This window comes from Microdochium trichocladiopsis (assembly GCF_020744255.1).
Source record: "Microdochium trichocladiopsis strain MPI-CAGE-CH-0230 chromosome Unknown B0I36scaffold_20, whole genome shotgun sequence".
NCBI lineage: Eukaryota > Fungi > Ascomycota > Sordariomycetes > Xylariales > Microdochiaceae > Microdochium > Microdochium trichocladiopsis.
This window is the reverse complement of record NW_025763563.1, coordinates 261483-282817: the sequence shown is the minus strand read 5'-3', so window position 1 is coordinate 282817 and position 21335 is coordinate 261483. Positions and strand designations below refer to the sequence as shown.

At 49.9% G+C, this 21335-nt stretch overlaps 3 protein-coding genes across 3 annotated transcripts; 2 read left to right on the top strand and 1 right to left on the bottom strand.

The window, feature by feature from the left end:
• Window positions 1-1967: 1967 nt before the first annotated feature.
• On the top strand, window positions 1968-5229 carry B0I36DRAFT_356862 (uncharacterized protein; the record flags this gene model as incomplete). Its single annotated transcript, XM_046157701.1, has 9 exons — window positions 1968-2144; window positions 2205-2241; window positions 2309-2448; window positions 2600-2859; window positions 3092-3235; window positions 3319-3350; window positions 3757-3860; window positions 4029-4201; window positions 5208-5229. The coding sequence occupies 9 exons, from the start codon at window positions 1968-1970 to the stop codon at window positions 5227-5229; spliced, it is 1089 nt and encodes a 362-aa protein (XP_046003838.1).
• A 6053-nt stretch (window positions 5230-11282) lies between these two features.
• On the bottom strand, window positions 11283-12746 carry B0I36DRAFT_356861 (uncharacterized protein; the record flags this gene model as incomplete). Its single annotated transcript, XM_046157700.1, has 4 exons — window positions 11283-11346; window positions 11440-12504; window positions 12563-12636; window positions 12693-12746. 4 exons carry the CDS (start codon window positions 12744-12746, stop codon window positions 11283-11285), a joined length of 1257 nt encoding a protein of 418 aa, XP_046003837.1.
• Window positions 12747-20228: 7482 nt separating this feature from the next.
• Window positions 20229-21122, top strand: B0I36DRAFT_258176 (geranylgeranyl diphosphate synthase; the record flags this gene model as incomplete). The annotated part of the gene is made up of 1 exon (XM_046151070.1): window positions 20229-21122. One exon carries the CDS (start codon window positions 20229-20231, stop codon window positions 21120-21122), a length of 894 nt encoding a protein of 297 aa, XP_046003836.1.
• Between the last annotated feature and the right edge of the window lie 213 nt (window positions 21123-21335).

The window sequence follows — 21335 nt, the reverse complement described above, 5'->3', positions numbered from 1 at the left end:
TCCATCTTCTGGCCAAATTTACGCAAGTGCTCTTTCATATCGCCTGCTTCATCTTCGATATCAGGCCAACTCGATGTGCGCGCAATCCCTCTGATTGTATTAAGGCTGTGTAATATACTGCCGAAAAGCCACTGGTCATACGTGCAGTGTGCATCCAGTAAATGAAATAAAGCAGGCGCCTTTAGCCTCCCTGGGTATCCACTTCCTTCTTGCAAGCCATCGCAGCCAACACGGGTCGCGATAGTTCGGAGTGTGTCGTCTGTTCCATTCAACCATGTGTGATCTGATTCTGACCCTTGGGAATAGAGGTATTCGGCCATGCGCCATACCTCAGGTGATGTCAAGAGAGCAGGGCGCCATCCACTTACTGGTTGGCCTAGCCTTACTTTCAATGGAGATCTACACAGACGCCACCACTCGGTCAAAGCCATAAATAGAGCTCCATGCCAGCCCAATAGACTCACATTCACATCCTGGGTTATTTGTTGTGCTTGTTCTAACCCTTTCATCAGACTGTGTCCGGCTGTCGAACGATTCAGGCATTCGGCGGAGGCCTTCTCCAATGAGGTCATCCTGATGGTAGGATACCAGCCTCGTTTCTTTACAGCCCAATCAGGGACCTCCTCGGCCACGGCCCAGTCAGCCGGGCATGTTCCTTCACTAATGATTGTCGGCAGAAACTGAGGCTTAGCAGGGCAGTATGATGCCGGACAGGTTTCTCTTCGAGGTGGTGCCAAGGAGGCCATCGCCATTGCGTTTGCTGTCTTCACCGCGACCAACACCGTGGTAAAGAGGAGCGACTGTGCGTACTTCGACTGTTTTACCATTTTGTGAAAACCAATATAGACAGGATATGTACTGCTTCCCCAAGTTTAGCATTGCTTCTAAAGTACAGATCGTTGATACGGAAGAGTCTGTTTTGTTTTGTAATCGTATTACGCTATGAGAGCATTTATTTATGGACGATAACGTTGGTCAGCGTTTTCTGAGGCTATCGTTTAATGTTATCAAGATATATTCTCAGTGGGTTTATTACTAAGTGGCACTATAAGTGCTCAAGCACGAATGAGGACGCGCATGCATGCAAATATTTAGTTAGGTCAGCATGGCACCAAGGAGATGCGTTTCGACGGCAATATGAGATCACTTCTGTGCACTACTACACCTCTACACCTTTGTCTTCGGGAACAACCTCCAGGCCAGTGTACAGAGCGTGTAAATTGGCGTTAAGAGACACGAATTTTATTTCAGCCTCAACTACCTAAGCGCCAATAGAATAACATTTGTTCAACGCACTGGGAAGCAAGAATAATAACATGGCAACCACTTCTACTTGAGAACTCGATGTAAATCACACCCGGATTGACATTTTAAGCCGAGCACGGGAAGGAGCTTATGTTGTGCCGCTCGCGACGTCTCGCAGCCATAACTAAGGTGCATCCTTTAGAGACATTGATTCTCCGCTGTCGGTCCTGCGCACCGCAGAAGACGGAGTCAAATACCTTATAGCAAGTGCCTTCCACGAACAAGAACAAGGTGTGCCTCGTTTCAGCTAGATTGCATACTGCTATGGCGTCCAGAGAAAAGGGTAGATTTAGGCGTTAGGGAGCTGATTAAGGACTTCATAAGCCCCTGGCGCGACTTCCTAAATGAGCTATAAGGCGGAATAGCTAGTGCAGGACTGTAGCGCAATGAAAGATGAAAGGGATTAGAAGGGCAGGCATAAAGACAAGGCTAACCTCTGGAAGCGTATAAAGTCGTTACTATGTCCCTGGAGCCACAGGGGTGACGAGAGGATTGACCCAGAGCCCTTTCAGCGGAGATCCACTGGCTGCTGACCTGTGCATGACGGGACTTGACGATGGCTAAACGGACTTAAAGCCCCCCTGACGCTCCCCATTAAGACTGAAAATTTCATCATTTCTTTCGTTGTGCTATCATCAAGTCATCGAGCTTCAAGATTGGGCATGCCTGAATCATTGAAGATGGACACGACGGCTCTCGTCTGTGCCATCATTGGCATCCTGATTTTCTCTATCAACGTCCTAATCTTGATTTTGCGGCTTAAAACCCGGAAGGAATTGCGCCCTCAGGGCTCGCCGTACTTTCGTGGCTGGGATAACTGGTTCGCGATCATTGCAACAGTGAGTCCCCACTGCCGCAAGGAGGTGGTCTCCGGAGACTGACCTTGTTCATCCTTCCAGCTTTTCACCTTCGCCGTGGTAGTGCTCGCGGTACAAGGTAAGATTATACATCCTACTGCCTCCGACCGACAAACCATCGTATGCGCTCTTAACTCGACAATTAGGGTTCGCGGGCGGTATCGGGTACGATTTGAACCCTGAGTCCGAGATCTACACTGTTCGTGAGTACAGCAGCCACTACGAGTCTAGACATGTCAACACTCTAACAGTAACAGTGATAGATCATTTGCCGGCCTTGCTGCAGGTGGGTGTCCCCAAAGGGCGATGCTCGTACATCCCATGCAGATTAACATGATTCCTAGGCCACGTTTGCCAGCACCATCTTATACAGCTGTGCCCTCAGCTGCACGAAGTGCTCCCAGCTGTGCTGGTATATAACGTTCATTTCGACACAGTGGATCAACTATTGCTCTATCCTGGCCATATCCTGCGTTGCTGCTTGGCTTGTAGCATCCGTCACCGTCCTTGTGCTTGTGTTCATCAATCCCATGCGAATCCCGTGGATCGAACAGCGACCCGGCTTGGAAGTTCTCATTTTCACACACATGATTACCGAGGTCTTGATCGCAATACTTCCTCTCTATCCCGTATGGAAGTTAAATATGAAATCTTCCGATAGGATGAAGACGATCGCTTGGTTCTCGATAGGCTTGGTGTAAGTAAATGACCTTTCCTGATTATCTGTCTCCATGAGGAGCTGACACCGGCTTTTCCTTCAGGCATATAATAACGAGTGCATTGCAATTCAAGTTCTTACGAGAGGTCCAACCGTCAAACCTAACAGGAACTTTGCTGCCTACGATACTCCTTGGAATCATCGAGCTTAATGTAAGCCTTTTATGCGTTAACCTGGCGATGGCGCGACACTACCTCTATACCGTGCGTAGCGAAAGAAAGCCGGTTGGCCATGAGGGCCACCAAGAACAGCATGAAATGCAGGTCCTTTCGAGCTCTACCAGACGCTCTAGCAATTGCCACAGCGGGGCGCTTGCTCGCGTCGATAATGATGGACCCTATGTTGTTGCCTTACAGTTAGCCTAGAAAAAGCAGTGTACCGGAGATTGTGAGAGCCGATTGTGGCGAGGAAGACTGCCGTTGACGTTCTAGCATACAGGGGTAACCGATCAAGAAATACCCTTGGATGTGGTACAGGGATAAGGTGTACTTTGGAGTTAGGAAGGGTGTCCCCTCTGCATATGTCCACAGGAACCATGCAGATTGGAATTGTGGCGAGACAGCTGTCTATGCAGTAGCTACGAAGGATGGCATTACATCACCCTAGATATGCCCGAAAGGCCCGGGATGGCCGAACTTTGCCAATCTTGCTTCCACTATGGATCTGTCAGCCTCCTAGCACATGACCCGCGAGGTTGTTATGATTTCCTATGATTAGAGGTTTTGAAGACTGTCAAAGAAGCTCTGCCAAATCTTGATCTGGTACACCATGTCCAATAGTGCGGTCCTTTTGACGAGATGAGAATCGAGCATTGAAGCAACCGTCGTGTTTGATGCATCCACAAATGGACATGTGATAATATTCCATAATGTCTAGCATGTTCCGTCTATCCAAATTTCCTCGTCTCGCTAGAGGGTGCTGGTTTTGACCAGGAGTTACGGCCTAAGAACCCGACAACCTTGAACCTCTGCCTTGAACACGTGAGCGACTGGATTGACCAGTCAGTGTGGAGAACAATACGTTCGTGCTTACGGACAATTTTCTCAATTGCGAAATGTCCGAACTGCTCTCTACTCCTTCTGCAGCCTTTTGTAGCAGAAAGGATTGGGATGGTGTGTGCTGCCGATCGATGACTGCTCAATCCATAGAGTCGGTTTATATCTTCGTTTTCATCCTTGCAAAAATTAATAAGCTGGTCGAGGTCCATCACCACCTCCGCTACTGGAACACTCCAGGGCGAGAATACCCTCGAGGCTCTGCTGGGCATTACTCACAATCCAGTGCGTGTGCAAACCGTCTTCATGCCGTTAGTTAATCGCAGGTGAGCATTGCAAAAGCTATAAACCGCCACCAATAACGAGCATCGCGAAGATGTATTATTTGACGAGTCCTCTTGCATGCAGCCTTGGGAAATACAGCCATTGCCGTTCAAAGTCTTGACGTCGACTATTGGTCATCTCGTGTCGTGTTGTGTCTTCTACCAAGTTGGCATTTGTCATACTCAACATCACGTCCTCGGCTATATATTCAGCGTAGCCGTTTGCAAGAAAGCTCCCTTCCCAGAGATATCAAGATCGATTATGTTGTCATCTAACACGAAGAATGGGCGCAAAACCAAAGACAACCCATCACGTCCCATGACTTTCCGTACTGGGAGTATCCACTACAGGCGTTGGGTGCCCGGGTCCAGGCTGCGAAACTATACGAGTCGGTTGTATGATTTTTGCCTCACACTAACCGGTCGAGTTCTCCTTGCAAATGTGTCTCGGTGGACAAAGCGGTGGTAACTAATAACATGCCGTGCTTGAATAATCCTTCACGTATACTCTCAGTAGAAACACGTTCCTAATTCTACTCTGCGACAGTCACCAAAATCGCTCGTCCAAGGGACAGGGTCCCCACATAGGCCATTAGGGTCATGACCTTTGGCAATCCCTATCCGCTGAGATGTTGCAGGCTTCGAAAGCCAGATGTTCACTTCGGGACATCAGAATACGCAAGCGCTGCCCCGCAGCGGCTACTTGGAACTTAAACTACATAGGGGATAACGCTAACTTATCTGAAAAGCTAATCTTATCATTATTGTAATAACAGTGATGCAGTGTTTGACCACTCTCGCAGGCCTCGAGCAATCTCACGACCCTGCGATGCATAATGACGGCCGGGCTATTGGGACGTGACATTCAAAGCCGATGAGAATCCCGTGGACCTGTTTGTGCATTTGGATAGGAATCTTACTTTCCTCGCGAGTGCAAGACGCCGCAGAGGACGCCACTTTCCTCATGACGTATATGGTTATTGATTATGTACGTACAATACTACACTAGGTCAGAAAAGGCGAACTTCTAGACTGTAGCTAAAGGCTACAAGTAAGGCTAGACTACGATCGCGAACTTACATAGAAAAAAATCAAATCTACTCAGCCAGTCATCATTGGCAATAGTGAGTATGGTTTGGCCTTCACGGGCTGATACGACGGCGTCGGATCTGAATCAGCCACGACTCACCGGGCGACCGGCAAGCAACTCATAGTCCTTGAATGAAACATAGCTGGGAATCGCGCTGCGTCTAGAACGCGAAAGATGGGAGCGTGCATATGCATGGCGTCATACACTGAGAAATCAGGCCTTTGAAACTCTCACCGTGTGCCGAAGCTAGGATGATAGCAGGGTATGGCAGCCTCCTAGTATTGTGGCTGCCTAAGGGGAAGTTCCGCGATTGGTCCACGGTTTCTACGTACCTTCGCGTAGCGAGCTCAGCACACTACAGGCATGGGACTAGATCAAACACTAAGTATCAGATGCTTCGGTGAATCCGACGGTGACTCCGAGCTTTTCAGGTGCTGAGGTCGCCTGAATAACACAGGTACGGCATAGCACGTCCAGGCATTACTGAAATGTGCTTCAGTCATCATAATAAAGTCTTGAGTATACGCTGAGGACATGACGTGAAACGATGAATGCTCACTATCGCTCCTCGCCAAATGGAATGGATGTCGCTGCTCTGCCACGGAAATCAAACGTTGTCTTAGATCAGACTTAGGACGATCGGGATGGTGGGACTAATGCATCTCTCCATCCTCGATTATTTTCACAGACGTTGGTCAACCTTTTGGTAATGGCAATTGCTACACCGGCGTGAACGAATGGCTACACCGGCGTCACTCTTATACAGGCGTCGCTTTTACGGCCTTTGATTGGTCCATCCCTTTTTGCTAGTGCATTTAGATTCTGCCAACAGCGCCCGTTGTACCTCGGGCTTACCTCTCCACCGCAACGATCGACGCGCCTTATGGAAGCTCTTCACCAGCTAGCTACTACACTAATTACCTCTTTGCCGCATGTCGAGCCTACTTAGAATGATTTTCGCGAAAGATACGGTATTTGTTAAGGTCACAGGGCTGGAGTGAGGTGTGTTGGACCCCTGCTGAGACCAAAACTCGAACACAGGCTGTATCAGATCACGCCAACAGCCTCATCTAGAATCGGCATCGCAAAGCAGGTCTTTACTTTCTGCCCCAAATGAGACCCTTCTTTCCTTCTTTCATAGTCGAATCAAGTACTCTTTTACTCATCTTCTCACCGTGCGTGCGACACTCCCTATCGCGATCGAGGCCGTCATGTCCCAGCCCGAGTCTCCATCTAGCTCCCTAAGCAACCAACGACGACGAAGCTATCAATTCCGGCCTCGAAAACGACAGCGGCAGGACCAATCTGATAGTTCAAGACCACCTTCCTCTAATAGCACAGGCACGAGCATTGGCCGACACTACGGCGTCGGCGACGATGAAGCACTCTATAATCTTTTCGCCTCATATCCAGAGACGTTGACGACCGCGCCACGGCCCCGTGGATCGCGCGGGCTGAACGAGCCACCATGGGGGCTACGATTCGATCAAGAGATTCACCTTTCGAACGATTTCCCATCCCAAGGAAGACGGTCCCAACGAGTTAGAATCCCTATACCAGGCCCAGAAACGGACCAACTACCTCGCTCCTCTCCACCGCAATCAGTACAAGAGCATCCCTCTCCCACCAAGGCCGAGTTTCATTCTGTTCTCAAGCTAGTACGCGAGGTGATTGGGACACACCGGAGACTAACCCTCGAGCTCGTCCGGTCATACGAACAAGTCCGCCAATGGCGTGAGAGATGGGGTTACTCGCCGCTTAGTTCAGATGCACTCGAATCACCTCCGCCCTACTCGCCTCCCCGAGACAGGCACTCTCCGACTATAGCTTCACCGCCCTTGCCCGACCTCTCGTCATCGCCTGTCCCTGACGGGATCCCGAACCCAGCTATCCCAGGCGACCCAGCGCCGTCAGCCGAAGTCCTGTTCGAGTGGGTGAATACTTTCGCGAAGGCTAATGGCTTCGGTATTGTTCGACGAAATGCACATTCATATAAGGGTCGGAGGATCCGGTACACTTTTCAATGCGATCGATTCGGAGAACCAGCCCCTAGTCAAGGCGCAGGACTTCGACGACGGAAGTCTCGAAAGTGTGGATGTAAATGGATGGTTGTTGCCGAGGCGTTAGAAGAGGGGAAGTGGCTCTTACGACAACACTCGAAGCCCGAACACAGCCAGCATAACCACGGCCGCAGCATCGGGCCATCTGCTCATCCCTCCCATCGGAGACTCACCGAGCCTATCAGGACAACGGTCGAATCGACAAGCCGTCGGGTCGGAATTCGGGCCCGTGACGTACGTGCTATCGTCCAGGAGCAGCATCCCGAATCATCCTTTACACGAAAGGATATCTATAACGCCAGATCTCGTATCAACCGAGACAAGCTGGATGGCCATACTCCTACTGCAGCACTGATCAAGCTGCTTGACGAGATGAAGGTTCCCTATCTCGTTAAGTGGGGAGACGATGAGCCAAACCGTCTTGTTGGCCTTGTCTGGACATTTCCTTACTGCCTCCAGATGTGGAAGCGGTTCCCCGAGGTGATCAGCTTCGACAACACATATAACACGAACCGCTTCAAGCTTCCCTTATTCCAAGCAACGGGACAGACATGCCTTGGCTCTGTCTATAACGCTGCCTTCGGTCTGATAGATAACGAGAGGAGAGAAGGGTTCCAATTCCTCTCCGAGAGCATTCGACAGCTAGCAGAGCAGCACTCCATCCGGCGACCGGATGTGATCGTCACCGATTTCGACGACCAGATGAAAGCCGCATTGAACGACCAGTTCCCCGATGTACAGCAGCAGCTGTGCATCCACCACATCAATTCGAACATCCTGCTTAAGTCAAAGCAGAGGTGGGTTAACGCCCGCAGCAGCAGCAGAAGTAGCCCTGGTACCAGCGACGGAGAGGCAACTACCCCGCAGCCACAAGCTCAACTAACCCCTCAAGACCGAGAGTTGGTTCACACGCCAACAACCGAGGCTATCCCTCATAACTATCGAGGAGTTCTCATCATGTGGAAGCTCGTCTTATTTGCTGAGACGGAGGAGGCCCACGAGGAGGCATGGGCAAACCTCTGTAAGGAGTTTGATGACCAGCGAGCTATCCTGCGGTATCTCCATGGAACCTACATGCCCGTCAGGGCCCAATGGGCCCGCTGTTTCATCCGGAAGTATCGCAATTTCGGGGTCCGTGTCACCTCTGGTACAGAAGCAAGCAACAACAACATCAAGAGCTATCTTCTGAATGGTATGAGCAATCTTTATCGCCTTTTTGAGGCTATGCAGGACATGATGAAGGACCAAGAGCGGGATTTCAACGATGCCTGCGCAGCGGATGAGGTACTTACCGCACGAGAGTATATGGGGTCCGGCTCGGAGTATCTTGGCGAACTCCGAATAGCGCTCTCTTCGAAGGGTCTCGGACTGATCACGAAACAATATCGGCTGGCAAGGAAAGCAATGCCGACAAGAAAGAATCCGTTTCCTGACCCTCTCGGGGATTGCGGCGAGGAATGCTCGGTTTCGACGGAACTTGGAATCCCCTGCTGTCACACAATCTACTCAAAGCTGGGAAGTGGCACGCCTTTCACCAAATGGGAGGTCCATCCTCGGTGGCGCCTACGAGAGCCATCCTCTCGAGATCCATACCGACGAATCCTCGACCCTAAGATCGCCACTGCTCTCCGGGGCAGACCTAAGAACACCACGCAGGTTGTTCCAGCGCGGCTAGCCATCGGGGCAAGCAGCCAGCCCAGTAGCCAGCCAGCCAACAAACCAGCAAGCAAGTCACCACGGCGCAGACGTGGTCGACCACCGGGAAGTCTCAACAAGTCAACGCTAGCTAGGCCTCCACTGGAAGTGAGCCAACAGACCAGCAGCCAGGCTAGTAACCAGGCCAGTACCCCATCCCAGCGCCAAACGCGCAGCCGGTCAGTTGTTCTTGGAGCTGGAAGAACTACAGGAGTACGTGCCAGCGGGCGGCAGACGCAGCCTAGCATTCGTAGGCGAAGGAGTCAGTGGGAGCTGCTTGACAGCGACGAGGAGGTACTTCCCTCGATAGTAGTGAGAGGATAGCGATATGGAGAGCTGGCATCTAGAGCATACTTGAATTGGTCTTGTTCTGCAGATCTTGTTATGAGCTCGATTTAGACCTGGGTTGACCCTATTGGTTCTTTACCGAAGCTGAGGGACTTGTTAAGGGAGCTGGCTTCACCGCCTTTGCGCCGATGTACCTGTGGGTCGAAGGAAAAAAGAGCGAATCAGAGGCCATGGAAGTGACGCCTGTGTAAGAGTGACGCCGGTGTAGCCATTCGTTCACGCCGGTGTAGCAATTGCCTTGGTAATATGCAAGATTATCCTAGCGGCTACTATGATCCAACCTTAGAACTGCTTCCGCTCAAAAAGCAATCACGTAGCAAATTAAATTGCGCTCTGAAAGTCAGCTCCGATACACGTAGGAATTAGCAGGGGTATAGCCTCATGCCATCCTTGCTCTGATGTGCCTTGCCCAGGCACGAGGAGTCCCGAAGCCGTAGTCAGGGGCGCTCAGGGGCGCACGATATGCCGATGGATGGAATGAGCCGCGATAAGGCCCGACCGAGCCAGAGAAACAATTTCCCACAGAAATCCTTCCTGGTAACAGCTCTACGGCACATTTTCAAACTCTTGGTCATCGAGATCTATTCAATTGTGCGAAATGCAGTAGCCACGCGTGCACACTTGCACCGGCCGTGAGCTCGAATATTCACGAACAATGTTCGCAGTGTCCACCTAGCCACGAGTGACAGTATCTTCAGTGTCATTCCCATTATCAGACTCCTCCATGGTGTGGATTGCTACTTCATTGAATCTACTGCAGGCTACAACCGGGCTCTCATATGGTCGCATCAGGATCGGTCAACAGACTAGGGCATCCCTCAGTCGGATATAGCCGCCGTCAATCGGGCCAATCGGATGCTCATCCTTTGAAGCCGTCCTGCACGTCCTCGGCGGTTCCTGCATAGCCTTGAATATCGAAGAGTCTTAGCTGGGTCTTGGATCTTTGGTTTCTTCTTTCGCTGAAGGATACCAGCTTCTTCGTCTATAAGAAGTGCTTCACCCCATGCCGATTAATCCGAATAGTTCCTCCGTATCATCTAATTACCTTTTACCTTCGCCCTTATTATCTCATCAGGCGCCCCTCTTGCATTCGTCAGATCACCTCAATGGCTTTCCTGGACATTGACTCTCCGAGCTACTTGGTTTATTCGTGGGTTATCAATCCGAGCCATGCCACGCGGCATCTAGGATACCACTGGAGTTCCAAAGCCGCCCCAAGGCCGTCGCCAAAGTAAGCAGGCCCCACAATAACCGGTAAGATTCTCAGCCAATCTTTGATACTTCTACAGCTCTCATGGATTTCAAGTAGGAGAGGTAGCTAACATGGGTCCTAGCCTGGTCGAGAGCTCATCGTCTTCGACCGTCATCATTATCGGAACCATCAGGTAACGGGTCGTTCATATCTTCAGAGGAGGGGCGGCATAATGGACGTGGTACAAATCAATTAGTTGCATGGGGAATACAGCCATCAAAATCGATAACGAGCCACTAGTGAGACTTTTCCGGATGTCCTGAACGATAGAGCCTGGACATTCGAGGAATGTCAACCTCTCGCTCCACATCTCTGACACCTAGAAATCTCTATAGGTACTATATTCAGGAATTCCATGAGGCTTAAATCGAGATCAACGGATACGTTCTCATCGTTGCAGTACCACAGGTCACAAATAATAATAATTATACGGGGTCCGCTAGCGTTGATTGTATGAATGTAGAAGGATTACATATCTTCCTTAGTAAAGCCTAAAAGTCTGTAAATGCCCCATCCTAATATAACTCTTACTTAACTAGTTGATGCAGAAGTGTACACGAGCCGAGGTAAAGCTATTGCTGGTATAGGCTTTGAACGCGCCATTGTTATTCTTTAGACGTTACAATCGCGTGTATGATACTAAGAGTCTACGCCCCATTCTTCGGGATACAGATTGCCTTGCTTGGGCCCGTCGGGAGGACGCCTGCAACGGAATATCCCACGTCGGAAGCCGAACTCTATATTGATGTACGTCGTATTGATGTTATGGGCAAGCCCTTTCATCAGGACGACTTACGAGTAATCGACTTCTTTTGAACTATATTGAGATTGAGAAGAAGCAACAGAGACATCATCGTACTCCGCGGCATCCGCAGTTGGTGGGGCGTCATTCAATGCCGCAAATGCTGTGCCTCCCACTAACCAATCGCCTCGTGATTCGAGTCTGTCAGGCGAAGATGTAACCAATCGAAGCGAGACTGCTTCTTCAAGATGCTTCTCAAGCTTAAGAGAAGTGAGCCTGCGTATCTGACCAGCCACAAAATCTGTAAGGCTAGAGGTACTTGCAGCCATGCTATCTGCATTGTGACTTTGCAGCAGCGATGGATTATGCCAGAGTTGATGATTATACTGGATCAGATGATACTCGAACTTCTCCTCATCCCCGTGTATAATTTCTGAGCATTCCCCATAAATACCAGCGATTAGTGTACCGAAATCCTGCTCAATCCGAAACAAGTGGCGCTCGACGTCTTCCAAAAGCAGACCTTGCAAAGTTGAGGGCCAAGGTAGCGCAAATATGGAAGCCGTGTCTTGCAGGTAGCCAAAAATGACGTCAGGTGTACTTATCCAAGCAATGTCAAAGAAGAACATCGCTGCTGGATGCAGTGGTGTGCCATGGTAATGTAGCCACAGCAATGCCTGCTTGACAACCCAGATACCCAGACCATGTGCTATGAACGTGACTTTGCGGGATTGAAAGACAGGGAGAAGGCCACCAGCCGAGTGGGAGTAGAAGCAATCCTCTTCTAGATCCCCGATGGTTCGTTGAGCACCATGAAACAGTGGCGAACCACTGTCAAGTGTCAAGCTCAGCAGTGAATTACACAGGAAATGTGCAGCAGAGCACAATGCTTTTTTGCCGTACCCTAAGACTTCGGCCGTGTTGAAGGCCATACGCCGCACAACGACTCGCTCTTGTAGTACTTCTGCAGAGTCGCAAATCCATTCTTCGAGGATGTGCCGCGCTCGGGTATACTCGGAACCATCGTGGAGACTATGGCCTCCTTGGGACGTCCGTTCTCTGCAGTCCTCATGGGGTTCAGTGTTACCTGGAACAGCGAAGCCGTGAACTAGGATTATTCTGTTCGAGCACGATATTAGTACGAGCCAACATATATATACACTGCTCCGCTGCTTACTCGTGCGTGTTAGCTTCGTTGTCCAGCTCCCAAACACCGCCTGCTATTGTATCAAATGCCAGCGAGAATTGTACCTGTATGGAATCAGCTTCTTGGATAATGGGCAGCACTGTGGTCAGGGGAGACTAACTGGCGCCTCTGACTCAGCCGCGTAATCACCTTGTTGTTCATGGAGGCTGCTCATTGTTAACCCTACGGTGATTCATTTTGAGGACTTGGGCAAGTGCAGTGGTCATATATGCTGTAAAGTGTGAGCTACAGTGATTATGAGAACCGGTGTCTTGCTGTCAGCTACGGAGTGCCGGAGAGTACTATACCTAGTAGTGAACAGGAGGAATGACGTTTCATAGGAGTACTAAACATGGCGCCAGTTTGACCTGCTGCCGTTAAGCTGGTGTCACCGTTTTGGTCATTTCATAAAGCTCCCGGACTATTACATCACGGATCAAAGTAATGCAAAAGGGCGTTTGAGGGGCTTCGAGAGTTTCTAACTGCGGTGGGTGACAGCAGAATACCTTTCGGTATGCATACATCATCCTACTGGAGCAAACCGCGCAAGTCGTTGCTCATCAGACAATCAGGGCTTGCACGACGAGCCCGGTCACGGCCTCCAATACTTCTGTGGCTTCTGGAGGAAGCTGCCTGGCTGAGATTGCAGGCACCTTCCTGGGGGCCTTGACCTCTTGAGTAAATTTCAGGGCCGGTATTGTTATGAGTGTGTCCATTGCCTTGAAACGATATAGAGTAGCAAAGAGGCGGTGTTCTTGACTTTCGTTCACTTAAGTGCATGGCGAGCTAGGCTTTAGCCATCAACCAGCTCTACAGAGCATAGTGACTACATGTTCAACTGGCAATGACTGTACCGGTCACCAGCCTAAAGCTATCATTGGATGCTCTGAGGGCCTGTAATAGTCTGGTAGGTAGGGTTGTCCACAGTATGCTAAGACATGCCACTCTCTAAAGCCCTCTGCAGCTCCCTCCAAGCAAATAGGACTGATATCGGTGGTAAAAGGGTCCGGCATAGCCCCTCCTTCGATACATCTCCAGCTCCGTGGGCATGGGTCCAAAGAGACACTGATAACCAGTGATGGGTGATGAGACCGACCGTCAACTATGTCCAAACAAGTCGAGTAGAGAGGCGCGGGTAGGGAATCATAAAATAAAACGGGACTCCCACATAGGCAACTACATTCTCCTTCTGACTTGAGTTCGGAGGTGAAGCTCACTTCCTACTGATGCAAGGCACTTCAAGAACGAATAACAATTTTCTGTCCTCGTTGCTTGAACGCGCCTATGTATCGAGCTATTCTCTACATGCTCGCAGACCAGATACGTGACCCTCGTTTGCAGGCAAAGTTTCGTTGATTAAGAGGGGCCCGCTTTCTCAGTCCCCGGCCCACATCCGTTCCAGACACCAGCTCGACGCCGCTCGAATTAGAGAGTCCAGCAATGCATTTCTATAAAATTCAAACAACACCAATGAGTAGAGGAGACCCATGGCCATCTTATATTATGATGTTGAGCGGGATACCGTGAAGCCCTCGTTTGACAGGTCGGTGCACGGAGACGTACTCAAGGACGACCTCTTCCTTTTGGAAAGCCCCACTCTGCCGGGGTCCTCGTCGTGCATTGGGCGCTCAGGATAGCCTGGTTACAGACATAATCTAGCTTGTTCTACCTCTCAAGCATGTCCATCGCGTGCATCTTTTTGGACGGCGGCTTAACATTTGGTCAGCGCGCCTCTGTCCTTTGATTGCCACACTCTCGACGGCACACCGACCAATGTTAGGTTTGGCTTGACGTGCGTGGTGTTGCCCAACGTCTCGTCGAATGATGGGCAACTACTATGCGCGGGTCTTTCTACCACGCTTTGACTCCGAACATTCGGAACGGGTCGCTGAGGTCCCGAGAAGCATTGCTCTAGCGATCTTACCCGTCTAACAGAAAAGTGCATTCCCGGCGTCCTGAACAGTACCTCTGGGCCGAATGCATCTTTGCTGTGGCTCGGAGCCCTGGTGGTCCTTGGCTCAGAGTTCGTCCCCCGCCGCTCTTTCAGTTGTCCGCGGAATGAGAAGTGTCGCCACTATTCCAGGCTTTACAGGGCTTTCAAGCTTAGCCCGCAAGATAGAGCGCGTGAGCACCTGGGTGTTTCTGCATGGTAATACCCGAGCAGAGCAGGATTGCAGGCGCCGTCTACAACACGACCGGGTTCCACGAACTCTCGCTTACCCAGGCCGAAGGTGTGAAACCCAGACATCCCGTAGATATTGGCTGGAACAGAGACCATATGGACCTGGCTTAACGGGAAGACTCCTCACTCGGGTCAGCACATAAGGTCTCAAGACAATGGTAGCGCTATGACATACCCTTACTTGACAACTACTGTATAGAAACGTTTATCCAATGGTGAGAGCAAGAATAGAAATCATCTATAACTTAACGTAATCCACAAGTGGGTGAATCACACAAGTGGATGAATCAGTTATCGGGTACTCGTACGACAATATATAAGTCAATTCAACCATAACGCCTCAAATCAATTCAAACTATTCGGAATCCTCTTCTTCAGAGGCAGATATAACTTTCTGACACGTACGAGCATTATGGCCGGGCTCGCCGCAGACGCCACATCGTCGCGCGCGCGTTTCGGGCCTCCTCGTACGACCACTCTTCTGACTCGTTTCCGCTATTAACTACTACGTCGCATCGATTTGAGCCTTCAAATCCTTTACCTGATCAATCGTAAGGGACCCTCCTTTCTATAGCTGCTTTCTTTTCGTACGACAACGGCGGCTAAGGCGGTCGTTTGCATCTCGAAGTTCGGCGAGCTCTTAGCGTATAAGGTCCTGCTCGTATACTATTATTATAACTCCTTTTCTCAGCTGCTGTACGCTCTCAACAATGGACGACGGTGAGCTATTCTGGTGTCGTACGATGCGATTTTCAATGTATTTCGTCTGCGATTCGGTCTCAATTGGGTTGTTCGGCGTCTTTGAAACCCATGGGGGTGGTAGTCCAGCAGAGGAACCTGGCGGTGTCGGCGTATGAAACTTCACATCTAGCTGTGAAATCACATAATTCGGGTCGTACGGTACTAGGCCTGTCGCTCTAAAGCCTGCCTGGATGTTTGATTTAGTCATTACAGCGTTGTACGCCTTATAAAAGGCTGGGAGGAAGTCCTCCTTTGAAACGTGGGTTACGTACGCCCGCATTAGACCTTCGATTTCTTTACCGTACGCCCGTTTCAGAGGTCCAAAGTACCTAACATCGAGAGGCTGGAGCTTATGCGACGAGTGAGTAGGCATATAGAGCGTCACAATGTTCTGTTCCTTGCAGTAGAGCTCGAAATCGACTAAATGGTGGCTCTCGTGGCCGTTGAGGATAAGGAGGCGGTAGGTACCCTTCGTACGACTCTTCGTATGGAAATCGAAGTGATTTACCTACTCTAGGCCTCTCTCGTTCGTCGTCTAACCGTTCTCTAAAAGCGCGATTACCTAGTCGGGCGGTAGGGGGCTATTTGCGGTCCAGGAGTTAAGGTGGACCTTCCCGGCGAAGATGATGTACGGCGGGATTGAATAGCTGTACGACGCGATACCCTGGATTACTGTAACCCATTCCTGATTCCCTTGTTGTACAGCTCTTGGCTTCCTACGTCGATCGGAGGTTGTAACGACAATTTCGGCGGAGATTTTACCTATCGCGAAGCCCGTTTCGTCGAAGTTATAGATGTCGTTAACGTGGATCCCGTATTTCGCGATTATGTTTTGTACGAGCTTAAACCACGCGCGATACGCGTCTGGATCTTCGCAGAGGACTCTCTAGTAGTCGATTCTTCGATTAAAACGCGTACGGAGCTCTGGTCGTCGTCGTACGAAGTTTGAGGCCCAGTTCGTTCCGACGTGTAGCGCGTCGCGTACGCGGAGGAGTCGATCCGCCATTTCTCGAACACTACTTAACCGCGGTGGAAACGATCGCGAATCTAGGTCGATTATATATCGTACGATACTGTCCTCTTCGTACGAGGTCAATTTCTGGCAAGGTGGTCGGATATCTTGTTGCGTAGGTCGGCCGTGTTGTCGTCGTTGGAGGGTTGAGAAGGATACATTATAGATCTGTGCAGCCTTTCGTACGCTCAATTCTAGGTTCGATTGAAGCGCATTTAGCGCGAGAACTAAATCGCTTTCATTTGATTGTCGTACCATAATTATCGGTGGAGAAAAGGGGGAAAGAAGACAGCCTGTACGAAAGTGGCGGGGGACTGATTCATCCACTTGTGTGATTCACCCACTTGTGGATTACGTTACCTCCAATTCTATAAAAGTGTGAGACTTGTAGCACGTGCTCTACTGCTAAGGAACCGGGGACAGCGGTACAACCCTATGCGGAAGGGGCTCCGACTGTCATGTCTGACAATAACCCCAGGATCGCGCACACGCACTGTTCTGAATAGACGCACCAGTACTCGACTACGCTACACCTGTCGTCTGAATTAGTTTTTCGGTCACTGATACTGTATAACATACACCGGTTAAAAATAGGTTCCAACTCTTTATATCATGTAAGGGAGAGTGCTTGCTGGTAGGCCTCCCGCTCTTGTCATAGCCGGGATGATGTAAAAACAATAGTTATTGATATACCAGTACTATTTAAGAGCCCAGGTACTCCAGGCACTATCATAGCACGATATTATGTCCCTCGGCGCAGGTGAATACTTGATTGTTCACACGCGTTCATAGATAATCGCGTTATTACCCTCTTTACCTCAGTATGAGCCCTCTTTTTAGCACTTACGACCTCCTCGAAAGGCTTCTTGAGGACGACTGGACTGATGTCCCGAGCCTATGCCGATTTGGAGACGCTCGAGCGAAAATCCAAGAAGAATTCGAACGAATTTCTACTCGGGAATGTTATGATAGACTAGAAGTAATGCTCCGACGATGGATGGAATGGAAGGGCGAAAAGAAGAACAACGTCACGCAAATTATCCACAGCGGGCCTATGGGACTTTTCAGTCTTATTCAGGATGAAGTTGCGGAGCACTACCGAAGCCTCGAAATGGGCTGGAGGTTACGCACTTACTACATCTACGCTAGGTTAATAGATATATGGATATTCGGCGCAGAATATGCATATTATCTATCACCTCCAATGGATCAATGGAGCTGGTTCAAGGGCAAGGAGCTGTGGAATATTTCAAAAAACCTACTGTTGGAACATTTTCTCCCGATATGCCAGGGACATTTCGAAATCCCGGAGCGAGATATTCCGCAATTCTTGAGGGCCTTGGTCCTCCACCGTATACACGAAGCACAACATGTCCATTCCCTTGATCTGAGGCTCTTCAATAGTAGGCGTCAAGACGCAATACGGGTTACAATGAGCATTCCCCCTCGGGAGCAAGAAAATGCAGTCAGGCGATACATAAGGGAATGGGCAGAACGTGGTACAATCGACACATATACGAGTCAACTCGACCAGGCAAACTACCAAAACCTGTGCTACTACATTAGGAAACACATCTCTTTGGCAGTAACCGGCAAAGTTCACGGTCCGCTATGGGAAACATATCATATCCTAGCCCAGGTCGCCGAGCGGTTGTCGTATCAGCATCCACTCATCGATCATACCACCCGATTCTTGCTGGAGCAGAGGACACCTACACAATATTCCCCAGAAGAGCTGCTTAAGATGCAATGGAAATGGGACATACTGCAAGAACCGTGGCATCTAGCTTATGTGATTCATACTGGGGGCCCCCGAGTCGTCAATCCGAATCTAGTCATGTTTGGAGAGGACACAGAACTAGTAGTTTCGGAAAAAGGCACCTGCAATCTCCTGATGAAGAAGCAGATGTCCAGAAAGAAAACTGTTCGGCAGGTCCTACAAGCGATTAAGGTTCTGGTCCATCGATCTTATGTCGAAGGTCATTCTTCAGTGCGACTGCAAGGCTTTTCTCGTAAGGGCTCAAGTGTAGAGGTTAAGGTTGCTTCAGTGGTTCCCTAGTGCTCCCCGAAGGCGGGTTACACACATGCTCTTGACACTTAAGCCTAGTTATCCCACTATCTCAGCGAAGAACTGGACCAGAATCAAGGTGTGCATTAATGAGAAGTAAGAATATGGAGCTTACGCTGCCTTTTTATGGCAGATTCGAACTCTGTAAAAACTTGATCTTGCTCTGTATTTAATTGTGGCCTCATGCATAATAGCTCAATGAGGAGTTCCCAACTTTCCAACTAAGGGCCTTCTCTCGAGTCTGACCGGCTCCATGCACTGTCAGAGCAATGATTCCGGGATAAAGACGCCGCCAATAAGTAGCTCCATCACCAGGAATGTAATGAATTCTAGGGAACCCCTCCACCCAAACGTCAGATCGGTCAGAAAAGATCGCCAGTGGCCCAGCCAAGCAGAAATTGAGTACCCAGATAGCATGAAAAACCCGTGGAGTCCCGTGAGTAAGACTCGCCTTTGTGCCATGGAGACTAGGGCTAGGCGAAAGGGGCTGTGGGTGATCAGACGGCTAAGGCCAGTGCCCTGAATGATTCGCACAACGGTGAGCATTCCGATGTGAGCACTACCGGCTGTCAAGAGGCCAACAATGAAAGTCAGTGTGTATGCCCCTCTCAATGCATGTCTTCGGCGGAAACTGTCGACAGCCCGGTTGTCGGCCAGTGCAGTGATTATACCACTCAGGAAGAAGAGCACGTTGATGACACCAAGTACGCTGTCGAAGTATGGGGCATTCGTCCCCACGAAGGAGAGCTTGAAGTAGGTTTGAACCCCGAGGTTGGCCCAGGTTGGCAGCGAGTTAGGCAGTGCTTGGAAATACGCACTGGTGTCGCCTCCTACTGTGGTGGTATGTATGCTGATGCGAGGGTATACTAAAGCCATCTCCGAAGCTGTCGAGTGCCGCAATGAATCGTGCAACTATGGTATTTGGGCACTTTAATCGAACTGGTACTTAAAAAAAGGGTTCGAACTTTGGTCGAGTAAAACGTCTTGTTTAAAATGAATTACAAGCCGTTCTCCAGCCCACCAAAGATATTTGCTGCCTGAGGCCCCGCCCGGAAGCAGCAACATCTTTTCACCATTAGTGATCATGCTGCTCTTCACCTTCTTGGTAATACGCATAATGTGCAACCAATGAACTCCTCTTCTGTGTGGCAAACTTGTGGCATGCTTTTCGGCCAACAAGAGCAAGATCAATCCATGCAGCATAGTACAATGTAGCACAAGGTTTAGGATTAGGTAAGACTAGATTGACATATAGCATACAAACAAACAGTGTGGAAGCTTGACCCCAAACATGCGTCATTGTGGTAGGTTACTACCCTATAACCATATCGTCTCTACCTTATCAACCATAATCAGGAAAGCCAATGCCTCCAGGTCTTGTGCCTACATCTTTACCTCGGTATGTTAATTGGCCGTATACGACGTTTACCTCAAGCCACTCGCTCCGGCTGCCCGTCTTGACGGTGGACAAAAGAGTCGATCTTCACACGCGGCCTGCAATACCGTCCATAGCCCCGCGATCGGACATTGAAGCAATAGCTCCACAGAAATGGGTCCAGAAAGTGATTCCCAGGAGACCCTAGGCTCCCCGTCGACTCAACCCAGCTCATGGGACGTCTGCCGTTTTACGACGGCAGACCTTGCCGTGAGCTCGATGGGGTGGCCGTATGATAGGGAGAAAATTCTCCTTGGGCCTTACAACTACCTACATTCACATCCAGGCAAGGAAATCCGGAGCCTCATACTGGATGCCTTCAACGAGTGGCTGAAGGTGCCACAGGAGAGCCTCGACATTATAACCAAAGTAGTCAGTACACTGCATACGGCATCACTGCTCTTGGACGATATCGAGGACAACTCGCTGCTTCGCAGAGGGCAACCTGCAGCACACATAATTTTTGGCACACCGCAGACAATCAATGCTGCCAATTACGCCTATTTTCTTGCCCTGCGCGAGCTGAAGCAACTTGATAATCCCAAGGCTCACGATATCTTTGTCGAAGAGGTCATCAATCTCCACCGAGGTCAGGGGATGGACCTCTTCTGGCGCGACACTCTTCACTGCCCCGAGGAAGCGGAATATCTCGAAATGGTCGGCAACAAGACGGGTGGGCTTTTTCGTCTGGCCATCAAGCTCATGCAAGCCGAGTCCACGGCCTTCCTGGACTGCGTGCCACTGGCTCATCTCATGGGTCTCGTTTTCCAGATCGCTGATGACTACAAGAACCTTTTCGACATCACATATACGCAGGGCAAGGGCATATGTGAGGATTTGACAGAGGGGAAGTTCTCCTTTCCTATAATCCACAGCATTCGCTCCGACGTTTCAAATCCGCTGCTGTTGAATATCCTTAAGCAGAAAACGGCGGACGTCGAGGTGAAGCGGTGCGCGGTCAAGTATATGCAAGATACCGGCAGCTTCGACTACACGAAGAAGGTCTTAGACGTCTTGATTGAACGCGCACGGCAGCTGGCCGACCAATTGGACAATGGCCACGGTCAACATGCCAAGATACTTGAAACCTTGAACAGGATGATGATTTCGTAATCTGGATTAGGGAGCTTTCGGGGATTTATTGTATATATGGGGCTAGCTCATAGTGTACGCACAAAGTTTACGCAATTTCTGTTTTTCCGAGTTACCCATGGACTACGTGATGAATCTGGAGAAACTATGAATATATTGCCCCTTCCACACTGGGCGAGAATCTTAATCAATTCCCGTTAACTACTCCGTGTTACCGCAGTTTGGACGTGGATG